Source organism: Mytilus edulis, chromosome 9 (genome assembly GCF_963676685.1).
Source record: "Mytilus edulis chromosome 9, xbMytEdul2.2, whole genome shotgun sequence".
Lineage (NCBI taxonomy): Eukaryota > Metazoa > Mollusca > Bivalvia > Mytilida > Mytilidae > Mytilus > Mytilus edulis.
The window spans coordinates 48,605,346-48,626,030 of record NC_092352.1 but is presented as its reverse complement, the minus strand read 5'-3'; the positions used below and the strand labels follow the sequence as shown (position 1 = coordinate 48,626,030).

Sequence of the window (20,685 nt, the reverse complement as noted above, 5' to 3'; positions counted from 1 at the left end):
TTCTGTAAATTATATCTGAAAGATAAATGATTAATGGATTAACAAGATCTTAAAAAAATGAAATATGAATATAAATATGAGTAAATGAAAGGTATTTAAGTAAGGCCTATAATTTACTTGATAAATTTCCAATAATCACCTGTAATTAATCAACAATTAAATTAGTACAATTTTTTTTTATCAGGAATTGGCTTGAAACAGTTTAAAAATTTTAAAACTTTTAATTATAACAAACCATTGTTTATTAGTTTATTTCCATCAATCATTAAGTCGATTTTAGAAGTGAATATATATTTTTGCAATCAAGAAAGAATCCACATTTCAATAAGATAAGTTTTTCAATGCCCTGTGTTGAAAAATACTTTAAAAATTGATCAGTAGGCACTCTTAAACTTAAAATCTTCAATGCCATATAACCTCTGTTTCAACTTACAAAATGCCCCAAAACAACATTTTTCAAGTTTTTTTTTGACCCTTTAAAGTTTTAAGCTGTTGGTCCAGATTTATGTCTTACAAGGATAGTTGGTAACATTTAATAGAAGAATTTTTGCATTTTTTGTTTTTTGAAACATGTTCAGAACCGGCAACATAATTTCGATAAGATATAAACTGCAGTTTAAATAAAATAGTGCAAATTAAGAGACCCATAGTATTTAATTGAGCTCATTTTATCCTCATACTGGACAAGCAAGTTTCCTTCTAAAGACCTGCTGTAAATGCAATTTTCAGCAATAGTGCTTTATAAATGTTCATTTTTCCCCACCATACCTTAATATGAAATAATTCAAACTACTCTTCTAATCTTTCCATGAGTGATATCCATCACTTTGATTATTAAAATAGCCTCCAAGACGTCATAATTATATGGACTAGTCTGGACCCTATTGGTTGTTGATGTGTTATTACAAAACCAGCATACAAACAAAAACAAACAACATAGGTCCCAGACCACAATTGTCGTCCCTTGATTTTCATTGTCTACGAATATAGTCCTTTTTGTTGACAATGGGTTACTTGCCAAGTTTTTTTTATACCCCTTCCAAATTTATTACTCCATGTTTTTTGCCTCAAATTGCATGTAGGGGGGGGGGGGGGGGGGAGGTGAAATTACACTGTAAAAAAATTTGGGTCCAGAATTTAAAAGGAAAGTAGTGATTTGGTCCAGCTGAAAAAGGTTAAAAATTAGCACTTCGGAAGCTTTCAAAAGATTTCAAGACGCCTTAACATAAAATTGTCCATATTTTGAGTTAGAGCCGATGAAGTTTTCTATAATTTTGATATAATTTGTCCCAAAAGTAATACAACACACTGTAAAAATTTCATTGAGAAAGTGCAGGTGGGATTTTTTAAATTTTCGTTTATGTTCTAAAATGCACTACGAAATAATTGCGGTCTCGGACCAACAACTAAAAATGAAAGTTTTATGTTATTACAACCCTCTTCATAAAAACACCAAATTCTGTGAGTTATTTTTTCCTCACAATTTTCATTCTTTGCTTAATATCTAGACCAGATTTTCTAAAACTAAAACATTCAATATAAAATTTGCATAGTGCAGCCAGCAACATTAAGACTGCATAGCTTAGATAAACAAAGGTTGATGATTTCCTTGTAAGTCAGCTGCATCACACACTCTTTTTTTATTGGTAGAATTCTTAGATTTTCAAACATTACACCTTAATCATTGTAGGTGTTAATGAGAGCACTGAGAGACTTTAACATCACCAAAATAGTAACTGATGACATACCTGTCTTCATGGGTTTAATTGGAGATCTGTTCCCAGCTCTCAATGTTCCTAGAAAGAGGAATATGGACTTTGAAAGAGACATTAGACAGGCAGTTCTTGATCTGAAATTACAACCAGAGGAAAACTTTATTTTGAAGGTAAAAATTCAAATATTTTGAAGAATATTAATAAAGAGGCATCTGGAACAAATTACATGCTTATAAAGAGAGAACAAGTACACATACAGTTTCTGTATACTTTAATGTTACATTTTTAAACTGAGTTAAAACTGTTGATGCTAATATGATATAACATCATAAAAATTGATGAAAAAAAAATTAAGAAATAAGATTAAATAGGGGCATTTATTTTAGCAAGTTAAATCATTCAATAAAGAAAAATCTATTATGCATGTTGGATTTCATATTATCTGAAGAAAAATTGTAAATTTTGCATAAGGTATGTATATATGTGAACATATATTTATTCCGCATAAAACTTGTTCCCCCTGGAACAAAACTATGGATAACAAAAGTTCTTGGGAACAAACATTACATAACATTAATTCCACCTTCATTAGATATTTTCCTGGAACTAAAACATCATATGGTTTCACAATATTTGTTCCTTTAAAAAAAAGATTGTCATTTGAAATTTTGCACCTGATTAGATCTTAATTAATGTTCACCTCACATGACATTTACCTGTTCATGTAGTACATGTACATACAAAGAATGGAGTCAGAGGAATACATTTTTTTTTACATATTTAAACGATGGCTCTTATTAAGGTACGAATATACATTTTTAATATTTTATTACTGTAAGCTCCACTGTGAATAACTAAACTAAATGGTTCATTAGTCTGTACCAATTTAGAAAGTTTAGCTTATACATTAGTCACAGTGTAGATACTATTCTGTACGATATCCGGAAGTCTCGATTTTGGAAGCGAGGATTTCCAACTGGCTAACAGAACGGTTTTGTTTCAGTGCTTTTTCTCATCATTTGTTTACTCCTATATCTATAAAGTGCTTTGCACATCTTCAATGTATGTATAGCATCATAAATATGAGTAACTGTAACAAAAACATGCATTAGAATATAAAATATATGTGTGCATCACACCAACTTCATAGAAAAAAGTGAAATCGATGGACAATTTTGCTCTCGTAGTACAAAGCAAATAATCTTTTATTGCAAATATTTGAATCAGTTTACAGTTAAATATATACTGCTTCAATATTCTTACCGTATTTAAGTAGAATATTCGTATTTCAAATAAAAAATATGTTTTCCTTGAGGATCCCAAAATAAATTACTGTACGATCAGTCTAAAACTGACTGTATTCTAGAAGCGATTTCAGATTTTTTGTCTGTATGACCAGTCGTGATTTTGAAGAGAGAAAAAAAACGGCAATTTGAAGGTATATACGTGTCTATGTGATATTATGACATATATAGACAGATTGTTATTAAGAAAACAATACTTTATGTATTCTTGGACCTTTTATTTGTAAAGATTGTGCAGCTACAAGAACTGTCAGATGTACGCCATTCAGTGTTTATCTTGGGACAAGCTGGAGTTGGTAAAAGTATGGTATGGCAATCCCTCTACAAGACCTATAAGAATAGGGGACAGAAACCAGTGTCAATAGATCTTGATCCTAAGGCTGTCACAAATGATGAATTGTTTGGTGTTATCAACTCTGCAACCAGAGAATGGAAAGATGGTGGGTAAAATTCTAAGATATGTGATAGTGCAATTGGGGCATATATGTGTACTATATATGGAAACATTCTTGTTTAATGGGAAAATGGTGGGCTATCCAATTGAAATAAAGCAAAATTACAGTGTGTTCCCAAATTATTCAGTTAACATGGTGTTATGATAGTGTTAAAATCCTACATTCCCAGGTTATAGTTTTGGTTAAGGTAGTTTACCTTATAGTTGTGGTGACATCAACTTGTACCTAAGTACACATGTTCATTATATATGATGTGTAGTTTTAAGCAGAATGCAAAATTAAGGTTTTGATAATGATTTCACAGTTCACTGAACGAAAAAAATTGTAGTGCAATTGAGGCTGGTGTCCTATGGTAAAAAGTAAAATCACAAAAATACTGAACTTAAAGGAAAATCAATTCGGAAAGTCCATAATCACATGGCAAAATCAAATAACAAAATGTATCAAAAACGAATGGACAAGAACTGTCATATGTCATATTACTGTTTTCCTCTATCTTTTCTACAAGTTGATGATCCTGACAACCTATTCAAAGTAGTAATTCTCATCAAAGTTGTGTTTTCAGTTTGTTTTCCCTTATCTAATCTTTAGATATGATGTTCGGTATGGTGCAATGAGACATTAACCAAACAACTTAATAATACTTCACTAAAAAAAAACATTTACACCTCACCATTTAATGTTGAACAACCAACAAGTATCATTACTGCATGTGCTGGTATGTCAAGTTCTGAACTAGGTCTAGATGAGATATGAAGTTGTACATCATTTACATGTATGTGTTACTTGACCTTCACGTGTTAATGGTCAACATACTGTATATATAGTTATTTAAATACTTAAAAGCATGACATCTCTCCTTGTCCGCTCTGGATGATTTGAAATTCTGTTAGAATAAACATTTAGATGAAAAAAATATTTGGAATAAACATTTTGTTAGATAGCATCATGTAGTGTTTGTTTCAATCATACATTTTTTTCTTAGGTTTGTTTTCTGCCATAATGAGGGATCAGGCTGAAATGACAACAGATAATCCAAAGTGGATAGTTCTGGATGGAGATGTGGATCCTATGTGGATTGAATCCTTGAATACTGTAATGGATGATAACAAAGTGTTGACACTGGCCAGTAATGAGAGAATTCCATTAACAGATAGTATGAGGTTGTTGTTTGAAGTCAGTCATCTGAAAACTGCTAACCCATCAACTGTGTCTAGAGCTGGTGTCCTATTTATTAACCCTGCAGATGTTGGGTGGAATCCGTAAGTAATTGTAAGAGAGCTGTGTTGTGTAGTGGTTAGGGCATCGGACTACTAATACAAAGGTTCCTGGTTTCGATTCCTGTTCCGGGATGAAAATTTCAGGGACTGAATTTTCGGCTCTCCCTTGACACCATTTGCAAGTATGGTCTTGAGGAAACTATAATAGTCCGTCGGAAGGGGACGATAAATGACTGACCCGTGTTAAGAGAGAGCCATATCTCTTGCACATTAAAGACACCTTTGTAGATTTCGAAAAAGAGCAGGCTAATGCCGCTACAAGGCAGCACTCGCACCCGCATAGTGGAAAGGGATTAATATAAGTTGCAAAACTTGTTTCCCAATCCACTATAAATAAATATGTTTAAACTAATTGTATGCAGTTTATTCAGAATTTTTGTGATGGTTTTGCAACAGGGTGGGTTTTGAAAAAAAACCTAAATTTTGATAGCATTATTTGTACACAGTTTTATTTTATTTTTATTTTTTTGATTGAAACTCCTGCATTAAAAATTGATTGACATTTGTTAAATTTGTTTCAAAACTTCAATTTACAGACTTTTATATATTTTATATTCTATTCTTTTATAATTTTCCTATTATGAATTTTATTATTGAATAGATATGTCCAAAGTTGGATAGATACCAGAAAGATACAGTCTGAAAAAGCCAACCTAAGCATTCTGTTTGACAAGTATGTCCCCACCTGTTTGGAAACACTTCGTCATCGCTTCAAGAAGATTACACCTGTAGCTGATGTCAGCCATGTCCAGATGTTATGCTTCTTGTTAGAATGTCTCCTAACTGAGGAGAACATCCCACAAGATAGTCCTAAGGAACTGTATGAGCTCTATTTTGCATTTGCTTGTATTTGGGCTTTTGGAGGAGTTATGTTTCAAGATCAGGTAAACTTTGCTGTGTATATAAATTTCATTGAAAATTAGATTTTTCTATTTTGATATTTTGGAAGGACAGAAGAATTTATGAGAAGTGAAATGAAACTTGTCCATGTAGAGTTAAGATGAAGAATAGAAGTACAGGGTTTTTACAATGTCAAATGTCTTTTGCCAATAATCACAATGGACAATATTGAATTTTGATAAAAAATTAAATATATGGAATTTTGTCGACATTAGATTTTTACACTGACAGCAGCAATTGCAGGCAAGACACCTGATTTCCTGGCATGCACCTTTAGTGAATTTATGTCTTTTGATGTAAAGGAATGATTCAAAAGAAATTTACTGTAGAAAATTTTATTTATAACCTTTTGTCTATATTGGTGCATATACATACTTTTTATCTTACAACATTAGGATTTTCTGAGTTTACTTTTAAGAGGAAAAAAATCAGTCTCTTTAAATTTTTTCGCATTTTTTGATGCACAATAACTTAGTTGTATCCATTTCAACTGTTCAATTGAATAATAATGTGGTTTTTTTTTTACAGTTGGTAGATTACAGAATAGAGTTTTCTAAATGGTGGATAACAGAGTTTAAGACCGTCAAGTTCCCAGCTGGAGGAACAGTATTTGACTATTACATAGAGACTGAAACTAAGAAGTGTGAACCGTGGACTAAACGAGTCACCAAATTTGAACTGGATCCTGAAATTCCTCTTCAGGTAACTATAATAAATATAAGTTTTTTAAAAGAAATAAAAATTAAAAATGATAATAGATATAAGGTAGCTTAAAAAAAAAAAGATAATTATCAGAAGTTGATTTCATTTATATAAAATAAGATGTGATAGAGATATAACAGATTTCAAGTTCTAGAACATGATTGTTTTTATGGCCTGCCACTCTATTGGCAAAGCATTGAATGATAACCAAGTCAGGATTTGATACTAGGTGGGATACTCCTGAGAAATAGGAATTAAAGGACTTGGTTGTTATTTTATTATCATTACATTTTTTTTAATGATTTTTAGGGAAAGGGGCACTAACTAGGTGAGCACACCTAAATCTGCACCTGATTTAGGGGTCATCCATAATTGTCAACCATTTTCCAAAGTGTACAAAACGTACACTTGGGGGGAGGGGGTTAAAAAATCAACATTTTTACCGTACTCTTTTTTTTTTTGTTTCCGGAATTTATATCGTTTCCGTAGGGAAAGTCGATTTATAAAATCGAGAATTGGCTTTGGTGTGTTTCTCTTCTTATTTCTTCTTTATTATTTTCACTTGATGATATTGATTTCGATATCATAATTCTACTCAATCGGGATTGAACGATTACAAGATAAAATCATATGAAAACTAAATCTTTCAAAAATATGAACTAGTAAAATTATTTAAACAAAAAGTTTGCAAGCATTTCTCAGTACCCCTGATTGTCAATTTCACCTGCTTTATTATTGATCGATATCGTTTTACTCTGTTTAATAAACAAAATTGATGGAAACACTAACATGCTAAATTCTTTGAATAAAATTGAGAAAGGAAATGGTGAATATGTCAAAGCGACAACCACCCGACCATAGAGCAAACAACAGCCGAAGGCAACCAATGGGTCTTCAATGTAGCGAGAATTCCCGCACCCGTAGGTGTCCTTCAGCTGGCCCCTAAAATATGCATAATAGTACAGTGATAATGGACGTCATACTAAACTCCGAATTATACACAAGAAACTAAAATTTAAAATCATACAAGACTAACAAAGGCCAGAGGCTCCTGACTTGGGACAGGTGCAAAATTGCGGCGGGGTTAAACATGTTTATGAGATCTCAACCCTCCCCCTATACCTCTAGCCAATGTAGAAAAGTAAAAGAATAACAATACGCACATTAAAATTCAGTTCAAGAGAAGTCCGAGTCTGATGTCAAAAGATGTAACAAAAGAAAATAAATAAAATGACAATAATACATAAATAACAACAGACTACTAGCAGTTAACTGACATGCCAGCTCCAGACCTCAATTAAACTGATTGAAAGATTATGTCTTCATCATATGAATATCAGGTACAATCCCTCCCGTTAGGGGTTTAGTATCATACTATCATAAAATATATGAGAAGAACATAACCCGTGTCATGCCAACAACTGTTTTTTTAGAAGTAAATGTGTTTAGTTCCGATGCAAAGACCCTATCAGTGAATCAATGTTAAAGCCAAAATATGCAATCTTTAATGACCTGACAACAGTATCGTAACTATATCCCCTTTTAATAAGTCTATTTAAAGGTTTTGTTAGTTTCTGAGGAGAATACTGACATTTTTGTGCTTTATAAAGAATATTTCCATAAAATTTTGGATGTGAAATACCTGAACGTATAAGATGTCTGCATGTTGAGTTATATTTACGAATTATTTCCTTATACCGGTGATAAAATTTAGTAAATGTTTTGACCAGTTTGTGATATCGAAAACCCTGGTGTAATAATTTTTCAGTAATACATAAATTTCTCTCGCTAAAATCTAATACATTGTTACATACACGAGCGAATCGTACAAGTTGAGATATATAAACACCATAAGATGGTGACAAGGGAACGTCACCATCTAAAAATGGATAATTAACAATAGGAAATGAAAAATCATCTCTTTTATCATAAATTTTTGTATTAAGCTTCCCGTTTATGATATAGATATCAAGATCGAGGAAAGGGCAGTGGTCATTGTTATCATTAGCTTTATTTAAAGTAAGTTCTACAGGATAAATTTCTTTAGTATACATACTGAAGTCGTCATTATTTAGAGCCAATATATCATCCAAATATCTAAAAGTATTGTTAAATTTTTGTATCAAATGTTGTTTTGATGGGTCTTTGCTAATTTTAGTCATAAATTGTAACTCATAACAATACAAAAACAGGTCCGCAATAAGTGGTGCACAGTTAGTCCCCATTGGAATTCCAATAACTTGACGATATACGGAATCTCCAAAGCGAACAAAAATGTTATCAAGTAAAAATTCAAGTGCATAAATAGTATCAAAGCATGTCCAATTGACATAGTTCTTTTGTTTATTGCTACTAATGTTTTGATTTTGACAAGACGTCATTTTGTGAAAAGATTTTAAACTGGTCCTTCGATTAATTTCCTTGTAATGCATTCCAAAATAGTAAACCAGTAAACCGGAAGTAAACTGATTTTTTCTCAGTATAAGCCTCCTTAAATTAGAAGCACCTCCATATGAAGTTTAACCTTAACTTAATATCCAATATATGTACACGTTACAGTATATATACATATATACATAAACGATAATAGTGCCATGAATGGCATATTTACAGGGACCTTTTAAATAGAAGTACAGGCGGGAAAATTAAAAACTCAAAATGTTTTAAAACATTACACTTTTATTGATTACTGTCTTGAGCTCTGATTCCATCAACAACTGTCAGTCCATACTTTACAAATGCAATATAACCATGCATTTCCCTTTCTTTGATTCTTAGCATAATTTATGTGCCCTTTTGATAATCTTTTGCATGCTCTAGGTGCCCTTTTTTATTGGAGTTACCATTCCCACTGTGTGATAGGGGAAACACTTATCTTTGTACTCTTTATTCTGACAAAACACAAGCATCATAGATGTCATCAAATAAAACAGTCAGACATGTTTTAGTTTTTTTTCAATGCAAATTTCTATATTAAACTAAAATATAATAGACAGGATCTTCTTTTTATTAAGAATAACTGATTCTTCTCTTGAAATCTGAAAATGGTTGATGTACACTTTTTGAGGGAGGGTGGGGGGGTCTGAAAAAGTGTACGTTTTGTACACTTTGGAAAATGGTTGACAATTATGGAGGACCCCTTACCAATACAAAAATAATTGTCAACTCAAAATGAAAATGATATGTGACAATATATTTACAATTACAATAATAAATGTTTCTTTTATCAGGCTGCTCTTGTCCACACAGCAGAAACTACACGAATCAGGTATTTTGTGGACATGCTGATTGAAAGGAAACATCCCGTGATGTTAGTGGGTAATGCTGGAACAGGGAAGACGGTTCTGATGCAAGAGAAACTTCTTAGTCTGTCTGATGATTACATGATTGCTAATGTACCATTTAACTTCTATACCACGTCGGCCATGTTACAGAGAGTTTTAGAGAAACCGTTGGAGAAGAAGGCTGGAAGGAATTTCGGACCACCTGGAACTAGGAGGTTGATCTACTTTGTAGATGATATGAATATGCCAGAGGTTAGTCACTTAAATCTGATATCTATATTTTTGATTTCATTTCTTTGATGTGTTTGAGCTTTTGATTTTGCCATTTGATAAGAGACTTTCTGATTTAAATTTCCCTTTTAGTTGTTTTTTTATTTTTATTTTTATTTTATTCATCTTCAGACATAATGATTGATATGAAAAACATCAAGTTTATGTTATAAACTGATACTTCACATACCAATTGTTTTAGTAACCTTACCCTGTACTTTTAGGATGCTTATTTCTTTGTACCAAAGTGTTCTGTTAATGCTGGTTGTTTATGCAAATTATATTCTATGAAAAAAGAAACTATTTTTATTGACTTCCTAAAACTTAATCTGAGAGAAATGTCTCAGAGATCAAGTTACATACTAAGTATATTTTAATATTGAAAAAAAAATGTATACATCTTGGCTTATAAATTTAGTTTTGAGCATTCCTGATGAAGATGAATCCGGAAATGGTCTTCATATGTACCAAATTATAATAATTAATTTTCAATGTAGGAAATATAAAATTTCATTTTATTGTATACTTATTTTTCAGGTTGACAAATATTACACAGTACAGCCACATACACTGATAAGACAACACATAGATCATGGTCATTGGTATGATAGAACTAAGCTCTCTATGAAGGAGATACATAACACACAGTATGTGGCTTGTATGAATCCTACAGCTGGTAGCTTCACCATTGATTCAAGGTTACAGGTTAGTTAGATGCTTTTGCTTAGTTTTTAATGTTTTATTTCTTTATGGGAACTCAATATGAAAATAAGGCGATGTGGTTGATTGCCATTGAGAGAACTACCCACCAGAGACTTGAGTATAAAACTTTAAAAATCTATTGTACAGCCTTCAACAATTAGCAAAACCCATTTGTTCAATAAGTATTCGCAAGTATGCAGTGAGATTATACTAAATTATTCAGGAGATTATTTCCAACTACTTAGTACCAAAAATACCATGGATTCAATATAAATCGTAGTATAATAAATTTTGCAGATCTTGTTGTGATATAAGAAAAATCAAAATCATATTCAGGATCATTATGCATATGTGTGTGTAAACTTCTGAAGCATATGTGTGTGTAAACTTCTGAAGCATAGGTCATTCATTTCCATTTTGACATTTATATGTTATTGCTAATTTATAAATTTTTGATAATATGATTTTTCATGCTTTGAGTATTTATTTCAGAAATAAATGTTCAAAATACATAAATTTCATATGTAAATGTATTTGATAAATAATTTAAGTTTCAAGCATTATGTGATTTTGTTTTTTAGAGACATTTCTGTGTGTTTACGATGAACTTCCCAAATACAGAAGCTCTGACAACAATCTATACCAGTATACTGTCACAACATCTACAACAAAATCACTTTTCAAGTACAGTGCAGAGATTTGTCTCCCCTTTGATAGCAGCAGCTCTAGCTCTGCATGCCAGGGTTACCAGTACGTTTCTGCCAACAGCCATCAAGTTTCATTATATATTCAATCTCAGAGATCTTTCCAATATCTTCCAGGTAAGAATGGGATTGTGGGTAAAAATTCGTACATATGATATAAAATGAGGTGTAAGTAAAAAAAATTAACAAATGTATCATTATATCCTAGCTTTTTGTTTTACCTCTGTCTGTCTATCAGTCCTTCAGTCTGTCCTTCGTCTCATGAATATTTTTCATCACATCTTTTTCAGGAACTATTATAAAGATTTTTATGGCCCTGCAACAAAGTTGTCAGTGCCATATAGTTTTACCCTTGTCTGAAATTCTGTAATTCCGTCATTCCGTCATTCTGCAACAAACCATTATACAGAGTTTTTTTCTAAACGCCTTCAGATATTGGGCTGATTTTTGGTATGCGAGTTACTCATGATGAGTTACAGATCAAGTTTAAGTTTTGTTCCGCTCCATTAATTTTTGCCAAAATTAAGGGTTTACAACTTTGAAAATTGTTAAAAATCACAGTTATACAGACTTTTTTTCTATACGCCTCCATATTTTGAGCTGATTTTTGATATGTGAGACTACTATCGAGTTTGTGTCCACATGTGTTATTGAAATTGCAGATTTTTCAACTTTTTGAGATGGGGCCATTTGTGTCGCTTTGACACATCTTAGTTTAAATATGGTTTCAGGATTTATATTAGTCAGATATACCGTGTGAGTGTATTTTGAGATTCATTACTCAACAATTTCCTGTTTACCAAACACTTGTATGATTTTACACATGATATAGCCAAGTTGATAACTTTCTTCAAATTTTTCTCAGGAAAAACACTACGAGGATTTCTGAAAGATTGTTTAAAGGTTTATATAAGTCAGCTATACCATGTCATGCGTTTTCAGATTCATCACTCAACAACTTCTTGTTTACCAAACACTTGTATCATAATTATGCACCATTAAAATTAGCCACAAGCATGCATTACCCATTTGTATTCTTAGACAATCAAAACTGTAGTCACAATAGACACATTAACAGAAATAATATATTATGTAATATTATATATTTGCAGGGAGTGTTATTTGCCCAGTCAGAGTGTGCTAAGACTCAAACAGAACTTGTGAGACTTTGGTTACATGAGGCAGAACGTGTTTATAGAGACAAGTTAGTGGATGTCAAAGATATGGAAGCTTATGATAAACTACTGTCTGAACTACTCAAAAGACAGTTTGAGGTATGTTGTTGTAGCCTGGGTCATTGTGTTTAGAGACACTCTTTACAAAACATTTTACCACTATACTGTGGATTCATTTATTTTTTGGGTACTTATTTTCATGGATAAATGAATACTTGTATGTTCGTGGATATTTAATTTCATGTGTTTGTCGAGGCCTGCATACAAGCCTATGGAAAATTTGTCATTCGATAAACATTTTATTTTGTGGTTTACCTGTATTAAACAAAATTAGTATCCAACAAATAATAATGAATGCACAGTATTCTATCAAAGAAGTAAAGCATAGCATATATTTCTTTAAAATTTAATGACAAAAAGTTGTTAATAATTTACACAGAGATGTTTGTTGATTCTATGGAGACAAAAATAGTTTTCTTGTTTCTTGTGTTTTTCTGTCATTTCATTATGGGTGTTAATCTTCATGTTCTAATGACTGCTTTTATTTATTTTCAGGACATAGAAGAAAAAGATTTAGTGGTCAAACCACTGATTTACTGTCATTTTGCCCATCAGATTGGTGATACAAAATATAATTCTGTAGGCAGTTGGGAGAGCCTGAATAAAATTCTCACAGAAGCTTTAGACAGTTACAATGACTTTAATGCTGTTATGAATCTAGTTTTATTTGAAGATGCAATGGCTCATGTCGCTAGGATAAACAGAATCCTGGAAGCTCCTCGTGGAAATGCATTGCTGATAGGAGTTGGGGGAAGTGGGAAACAAAGCTTGTCACGATTGGCTGCTTCGATAAGTGGATTGGACGTGTTTCAAATTCAGCTAAAGAAGGGCTATGGAATAACTGATTTGAAAACAGACCTTGGAATGTTATATATCAAGACGGGCCTAAAGAATGCCAATATGATGTTTTTAATGACTGATGCCCAAGTGGCTGATGAGAAGTTCCTTGTTCTAATTAATGACCTTTTAGCATCTGGGGAAATTCCTGACTTGTTTCCAGATGATGAATTTGATAATGTAATAGCTAGCATTCGTAATGAAGTAAGAGCTACTGGGTTGGAAGACTCTAGAGATAACTGTTGGAAATATTTTATTGATAAAGTCAGAAGAACACTGAAGGTATAATAATAATAATAAATAGACAAACTTACATTTGTATGAAAATTCGTCATCCATTATTTAAAACCACACAAGTTCCTACAAATATTGCATAACAATTTGAAAAATTGACATCATGATTATAAAAAATATTGTTATGACTTTAGAAGGAAACGGATCTAAGGTTTTGTAGACAATTCAACTAAATACTTAAACCTATTATTGGATTTGTAATTTTTTTAGAACTTTTCACTGAAACTTCTTTAGATTTAATAAAAATGTATATTGTACTTGATATGTTTGATTGCTGTTAGGGAAATTCAGATGTAACATATTATGAAACCTAGATTATAATTTAAGCAAAGTTTCACAAGAATTATATGCTGTCACATTTATTTTTCAGGTAGTTCTATGTTTCTCACCTGTTGGTTCCACATTACGTGTCAGAAGTCGTAAGTTCCCAGCCATTACTAACTGTACTAGTATTGATGTTTTCCATGAATGGCCATTAGAGGCACTGAATTCTGTATCAGCTAGATTCTTGGAAGACATGGAATTGCTTTCTGTAAGTATTCTTTTTAGAAAATGTGGTCCCATTGAACATTTAGCAAACAACAATCATTCATCTCCTTGCATCATTAGTACTTTTGACCCATTTTTCCCAATGGACTTTTGCTATTAAGTCCTTTTAAATTCAAGTTTTAAGAAGAATACTGAAATGTGAATAGTTTGATTTTAAGTGGTGTGCCTCATGTATTTTTAGTTGTAAGCAATATATTTTATTCCTGGACTTTAAAATATGATTTATTGACTTAATACCATATAGCAGGGTGTAAATTTTTGCTTATTTAACCGGATAGAAAAAAATCGCCAATATAAATTCCTCCAATTAAAAGTGCATATGTAATGGTAATATAAAAGTTTTGAATCCGCCAAAATATTTTGTGTACCTTATTCAATGATAACCGGGAAATTTTTATTCAACCGAGAAAATCACCCACTATACGGTTTATTAAACAATATATTAAAGTTGAAAATATGCCACTATCCTGTAAGTTTCTTTCTAAAAATGGTATTGACAAATGTTTCATTTGGTAAACAATTTAATTTAAAATCTTCAGGATGACATGAGGGAATCTGTGTCAAAGTTCATGGGATATGTTCACCAGTCTGTGAACGAGACGAGTCAGCAGTATCTACAGAACGAGAGACGTTACAATTACACTACTCCCAAGAGTTTCCTGGAACAGATCAAACTCTATCAGAATTTACTGACCAAGAAGAACGATGAGCTACAGAAGAAAATCATTCGTCTTGAAAATGGTATTGAGAAGTTAAGAAGTACTGCTACACAGGTATAAATAGTACAAGGGTTATCTGAAAAAAGAAATAATTGGTTAATCTACAGGATGAGCACCTGATTTCACACTGGTTTTCATAAATAGGTCACGGTATGGCCTGCAGCAATGACTAAACCCATACATAAAAAGCCTTGAAATGACAAATGTAAAACAATTTAAATGAGACAACTAACAGCATAATTTATGTACAAAATAATACAAAAAACAATTATGAAAAACTGCCGAGGACGGACAACCACTGATTTACAGGTTCCTTAATTGGGACAGGCATGTACAGAATGTAATGGGATTATATATTTTTATATTCAGCTAAATGTGATAAAATATTTTTATATATGAATGTATATATTTAACATGAATACTTACTGTACATTCTCTTGTCACCAGGTTGATGATCTCAAGGCTAAACTAGCTGCTCAGGAGGTTGAACTTGGACAGAAAACGGATGAAACCAACAAATTATTAGCAGTAGTAGGCTCAGACACAGAAAGGGTATCAACAGAGAAAGCTATAGCTGATGAAGAGGAGAAGAAGGTTCAGAAAATCAACGAAGATGTCACGAAGAAACAACAGGATTGTCAAAGAGATCTGTCTAAAGCAGAACCTGCTTTAAAAGCTGCTGAGCAGGCATTGAATACTCTTAACAAGGTATTTTAAGGGTTTAATTAAAACTTTGAATACTGTTGATAAGGAATCCATAAGAGTTTTATTAAAATCTTGTTTAAACACATGTGTCTTTTTTCAAAACTGTCTTAAAGAAGTGAAGCAAACAAATTTTTTGATGGGTATTTAAGTCTAAAATGGGGGATCAAAACTGAGCAAAACTGATTACCTACGAGAAATATATAAGTATTTAGTGTTCACAAATAATACAAGATGGTCTTAAAGTATTGATTATCGGTGCTGAACTTGTGAATATTTAGATTTTATTGAATTTTCCCCGTTATTTTGTCTTTGTGTTTTTATGTTTATTTTGGTTGTATGGCTTTGGTGTGACACCTAATTTTCACATAAAATCATCATTTTAACTTTTAATAATGTTCATTTTAATGTTTTAACTACTGAAGCAATTTAAAGAAAAAATAAACATTGATTGTCGTATTAAATCCCCTTGCAACCAAAATTGTGCATTGAAGTTAAACTCTTGAATCCCCTGTTTTTCCCCTTTTAAAGTTTTCATTGAAAACAGTTTTAACAACAATTTTTTTCCCATTAATACTAACATATGTCTTATTTTCCTACAAGTTTTTGGCACCTGAATTTGCAAATTTTCACTATTCACCTCCACCAATTGAAAACACTAAAACAATTTGCCCTTGTCCCCTGCACTTGTGATGTCAGAATCAAATTAATTTAGAACTTTGATACTTCCCCAAAATTGATTGCTTAATAAAGGTTTGACTGTAGACATAATCACTACTGTGTAACATTAATTACATATATTTTTTTAGAATTAAGTATGTTCTTTTCTAAATACAGCAATCTTTCTGGTTATAAATATTTATGCCATGTAGACCAAGTTGTTGTTATATATATGTTTATATACCAATTTCAGGTCTTCTTTGTGGTCTGCATGTAAGCAATGTTGATTACTACATCAAAAAGCCGTCTTGAAAGCTTAATCATGTTACAGTGACTTGACTGCTAGTGTTGCTATCCAACTCATTCAAAATTCTGACCAAATTGTAATTTGTTTTATAAAATCAAACTGTTCAACTGGTCAAAATTTTGAACAAACTGTTCAGTCAAAATGTGAAAGTGCAAGGTGTTAAAATAAAATATACCTACTATCCTATGAGACTTTAACTCCACTTTAATGTTGTTGTGACATAATCAGTCTAATAGTTTGTATAGATATATTATAGTCATTTATGCGTTTACTTTTCTACATTGGCTAGAGGTATAGGGTGAGGGTTGAGATCTCATAAACATGATTAACCCCGCCGCATTTTTGCGCCTGTCCCAAGTCAGGAGCCTCTGGCCTTTGTTAGTCTTGCATTATTTTAATTTTAGTTTCTTGTGTACAATTTGGAAATTAGTATGGCGTTCATTATCACTGAACTAGTATATATTTGTTTAGGCCAACTGAGGGGCCTCCCGGTGCGGGAATTTCTCGCTACATTGTCGTGCGTCCATTCGCTTCAGGTTAAAGTTTTGGGTCAAGGTAGTTTTTGAAGAAGTTGAAGTCTAATCAACTTGAAACTTAGTACACATGTTCCCTATGATATGATCTTTCTAATTTTAATTCCAAATTAAAGTTTTGACCCCAATGTCATGGTCCACTGAACAAAGAAAATAATAGTGCGAGTGGGGCATTCGTGTACTTGGGACACATTCTTGTTTTTTGGAAAGTTTGCTATAGCTTGCTATAGCTACTTTCCATAGGTGTCGGCCTCAACTTCCAGTGAGACAGACTATCGCAATGTTCTGCTCCAAGATAATGTAGTACTAGTGTTCGAATTCTGGTTCTTGGATATTTTGAGTTGCTACTCTTTTGAAAAGATTACAGCTTGAATAAAAAAGGAATAAATGTTTACCGACAATTCAGATGAATTTAACTTCAGTTTGCAAATAAGTATCACAAAACTACTTTGCGGATCGGCCATTGGCTGAAGAAAATCAAAAGAAATCTACGCGAGGCAGCGTTTCATTCATGAATATTACATGAATGAACATTTTCCCGCACTATTTTTTACTATGTACGATATTTACAACTTTTTATTATTGAATAAGTAAAAGCCCGAGAATATCGAAAGAGTCCGGTATGCGAGAACAAGTTGATATTTGACCAAGTTGTCGGATAATTGACAAGTGATAATGGTTTGATTTATTTAACAATACACAGGTGATAGAATATAAAATAATCGATAATTATATGGCTTATCATTATGTCTCACGCCAAGAACATGTAAATAAGGTAAATACCGGCTTTAATAGAAAAGTGCATTGTTTTTGTCAAAACTGACATCGATCTGAAAGTTTTGATGCCAAACATCAGGAACATATATATTATTATGTTAGATCTGCTGTTCCCAGCAAACATCATTTGAAAACTTCTGTTATTTGAATACTAACTGTTTCACATTTCAATGTGGATATGAGGACCTTCACTTGTTCAGTATGCTCAAGTGCATCAAACTGACAACAGACATCAGAAAAAACGTTTTAATGACAATAAGTATCATAGCATCAGTACAATTTAAAAGCAACCGAGTCATCATCTACTTCTTAGAATATTATAGTTCATGTGTATCAAGACCGAGATCAAGCTAAAGACAAGTGCTGTAAAAAATGATTTAATAACATTTGTCATGGGCCATGTACATTGTACTAGCAAACTGACTTTCTTAGTGCTTAACAATGCAGTAGCGGATCCAGAACTTTTTATCCTCACACTTTATTCCTGGGGCAGTAAAATTCTTTAAGATTGACCTACATGTATAATTAACAATGTGTCGTCCTAAGACTGATGCAATGATTACTAGTATATCAAATAAATGATTCAAAACAAAAAAATCAAATAACATTGCCTCAATGGTGATTACACAGCAGAAACTAAAACCTGTTGTAGGGTTATAAGCACCTCAGATCAACATTGTATGAATCTAGTGTATATAAACTTTTTATTCCTGAGGTCATACTACTATTGTTATGCCCCCACCATAATGAGTTGTATCCTTGTTTTTTTCTATAAGTATGTACGTCCCTTACTTGTACGTACATCCATACATCCCAAACTTAATTTCTGTTTTCTTTCTTTAGTTTGCCTGAACCAAATTTTATGAAACTTATACGTAATGCTTATAACCACAAAACACAAGTCAAGCTTGAATTTTGTTGGCGTCACTTTTACCATTCTAGGTGTAAAGGGGTAAAATTTTCAGTATACCCTATCAAGTATATATACCCTTATATATAAGTTTGACTTGTAGCTTTCTTCGGTTATACATTTATCAGGTGAAATTAAAACGGTCTTAAGATTTAGAAGTATAAACAAGAATGTGTCCATAGTACACGCATGCCCCATCTGCACTATCATTTTCTATGTTTAGTGGACCGTGAAAATGGAGTAAAAACTGTAATTTGACATTTAATTTAGAAAGATTAAATCATAGGGAACATCTGTAATACTAAAATAACGAGGTCCAATTTGTCAGCAGTAATTAATATTACCAATAATTGATAAGATCCAGGTTGACGGATTCAAACAGAAAGATTTTGAAAGCAGAGAAAACTGTGCATCTTATATACTGCATGACTTTATCAGATGACAATCCTAATACTAAAATAAGGCTTACGCATAGTTATATACTTTAATTCAGTCACAGACCCAAGATATCACGGGTGTGTTCTAGTGTGTACTAAGTTTTGAATTGATTGGACTTCAACTTCATCAAAAACTACCTCGACCAAGAAACTTTAACCTGAATGGGACAGACAGATGAATGGACGGACAGACGAACGGACGCACAGACCAGAAAACATAATGCTCATAAATGGGGCCTAAAAACTGAATTTTGGAAATTGCTGGCAAGACAATAGTTTAGTTTGAAAAATCAAAACTGTGATTAAATACATATTTGAAATAATACACGTCTATAACCTACATGACCTATTTGAAATAATACACATATATAGTTGCAAACTTTCCAGAGGTGCTATCCAGCACTTTGATTTCTATGGTCATGTTGTTGTCTCTTTGACACATTCCCCATTTCCATTCTCAATTTTATTACCATGTAAAAGGTGAAATGTAATTTTGAATTGCTATAAAAATGTCCAAACTATGCTTTCAAATAATTTTTCTTTTGAAAGGTCTACTATATTCATAAGAATCGGACATCATATGAATTAAAACATCATATATTTATTAAAATATCTGTGAAATAACAATACTTTATTGATAAGTTTCCATGGGGAGATAACCTAAAACATTATTCTTTTGAATAAAGACTTTTTGAAAGTAAAAATGATTATCTCCCATGGAAACTTCCTACAAACATATTGTAATTTCACACATAGTTTACTGAATATGAAATGTTTTAATTCACATAATGTATGATTCTTGTGAATATAGAAGACTTTTTGAAAGAAAAACTATATGAAAAGTTAGTTTGGACATTTTTATAGCAAGTTTTTGGCACCTGAATTTGCAAAATTACATTTCACCTTTAGCATGAAAATGACTATAAAATATATTTTTATTAGCTCACCTGACCTGAAAGGTCAAGTGAGCTTTTCTCATCACTTGGTGTCCGTCATCCGGCGTCCGTTGTCAGTAAACTTTTACAAAAATCCTCTCCTCTGAAACTACTGGGCCAAATTTAACCAAACTTGGCCACAATCATCCTTGGGGTATCTAGTTTAAAAAATGTGTCCGATGACCTGGCCATCAAACCAAGATGGGCGCCATGGCTAAAAATAGAACACAGGAGTAAAATGCAGTTTTTGGCTTATAACTCAAATCCAAAGCATTTAGAGCAAATCTGACATGGGAGTAAAATTGATTATCAGGTCAAGATCTATCTGTCCTGAAATTTTCAGATGAATCGGACAACCCGTTGTTGGGTTGCTGCCCCTGAATTAAGGAAATTTTGCTGTTTTTGGTTATCTTGAATATTATTATAGATAGAGATAAACTGTAAACAGCAATAATGTTCAGCAATAGGTGGAGA

General features: G+C 32.2%; 1 protein-coding gene across 1 annotated transcript in view; it reads left to right on the top strand.

Moving 5' to 3' along the window:
* LOC139489741 (dynein beta chain, ciliary-like) overlaps window positions 1-20,685 on the top strand; it is a 72,277-nt gene that overhangs the window by 37,078 nt on the left and 14,514 nt on the right. Inside the window, exons 26-38 of the mRNA XM_071276501.1 lie at window positions 1,691-1,885; window positions 3,249-3,459; window positions 4,460-4,736; window positions 5,356-5,638; window positions 6,183-6,356; window positions 9,587-9,892; window positions 10,448-10,615; window positions 11,194-11,433; window positions 12,429-12,590; window positions 13,047-13,670; window positions 14,053-14,214; window positions 14,771-15,004; window positions 15,398-15,658. Of these exons, the coding sequence (XP_071132602.1) occupies window positions 1,691-1,885; window positions 3,249-3,459; window positions 4,460-4,736; window positions 5,356-5,638; window positions 6,183-6,356; window positions 9,587-9,892; window positions 10,448-10,615; window positions 11,194-11,433; window positions 12,429-12,590; window positions 13,047-13,670; window positions 14,053-14,214; window positions 14,771-15,004; window positions 15,398-15,658 (3,297 nt within the window). The remainder of the gene's footprint in view (window positions 1-1,690; window positions 1,886-3,248; window positions 3,460-4,459; window positions 4,737-5,355; window positions 5,639-6,182; window positions 6,357-9,586; window positions 9,893-10,447; window positions 10,616-11,193; window positions 11,434-12,428; window positions 12,591-13,046; window positions 13,671-14,052; window positions 14,215-14,770; window positions 15,005-15,397; window positions 15,659-20,685) is intronic.